Here is a 1,228-nt window from a genome sequence, read left to right on the forward strand (position 1 = left end):
CGTATAAATCGGCCAGGAAGTTAAACTCATTCCTATTTGCAATATTCAGCGTAGTTGTAACATAGTAGTTTAGATTTCGAACTGCCGTCTTCATATCTGGACAAACGACTTTTTCGAATTCGTCGACGGTTACGTTAGCAGGACACGTCGAACCGACGACGGTGACTCCGGTCGTCAGGTTCGTGAAAATGTTGTCGATTTCCATAAGGCAAGACTCCAATTTCAGATCGAATTCGCAGTGATAACTTCGTAGCATATGCAAGATCTCCAAAAGATGTTCAGGGTAATCGGATGGGACTGCGAGGTAGTAAATCTGGCGTTGGATTATTACGAGTCCGCCAAGAGCCCTTACATATCGATACAGTCTTGCGAGTATTTCCTCGTTGCTACTGACAGTCTCCATGTTGAGCGAGAAGTTACGGTAGGGAGACGATCCAACATTTTTATACCGATTTTCGTTCGATAACGATGACATCATCTATTCCGAACTTAGGTGGCGCCAACGATTGGCAGATGTACGTACGTGTAAGGATGACGTAATCGGTGTCGAGTGCAGGTATACGACGACATGGGGGTTCACCGTACGCAAAACGTCATCGGTGGAGCGAACGTCATCGCGTCTCTCTCGACGAGTATAAAAGGGATCGTGGACCACGTCCTCAGCATCCAACACGATGGAAAGTCAAGTCGTCGTTACCTGCCCGTTCTTCAAGGAACACAAAGTGAGGGTCTCTCGCTTTCACAACCACTTTCACAAATGCAAGTTGCGGCACACCGGCAAGCCGATCGGAATCTGCAGATACGGTTGTCTGACCTGCGGAGAGTACGAGGAGTTGAGGGAGCACGAGGAGAATTGCCGGTGGAGGCCGGACACCACACCGCCTAAAATGCACGGGAATTTGAAAGTTCCAAGGTACGTGGAAACTCCACATTCGTCAGACGAAGACTGGGACTCGGAACCCGATATACGCGAGCGAATTTTGACGTAAGTTAACCGAAATTTTGAAAAATAATTTATATAAGTTTTCAATATTTTGTTATCGAAATTTTGATTTTTTTTTCTTTCATATTTTATTTAATCTTTTTTAATTATTATTTTTTTTTACAGTCTTGACAACCCGATTTACATTAGGGTACGGAGTGAAGATTGATTTAAAGAAGTAGGACGATATCTTCCGAAGGAGACATTATCTAACCTTGACCTGTATGCTGGTTTTTTGAAATATTT

The 1,228-nt window shown here is 44.0% G+C and overlaps 1 protein-coding gene across 1 annotated transcript; it reads left to right on the forward strand.

Moving 5' to 3' along the window:
* Positions 1 to 674: 674 nt before the first annotated feature.
* On the forward strand, positions 675 to 985 carry LOC117115199 (gametocyte-specific factor 1-like; the record flags this gene model as incomplete). The annotated part of the gene is made up of 1 exon (XM_033258898.1): positions 675 to 985. A coding segment is annotated over exon 1 (311 nt), but the record flags the coding sequence as incomplete, so codon positions are not given.
* Positions 986 to 1,228: the final 243 nt, after the last annotated feature.

This window comes from Anneissia japonica, unplaced genomic scaffold (genome assembly GCF_011630105.1).
Source record: "Anneissia japonica isolate Jap-2015-1 unplaced genomic scaffold, ASM1163010v1 scaffold98838_len1229_cov98, whole genome shotgun sequence".
Taxonomy (NCBI): domain Eukaryota; kingdom Metazoa; phylum Echinodermata; class Crinoidea; order Comatulida; family Comatulidae; genus Anneissia; species Anneissia japonica.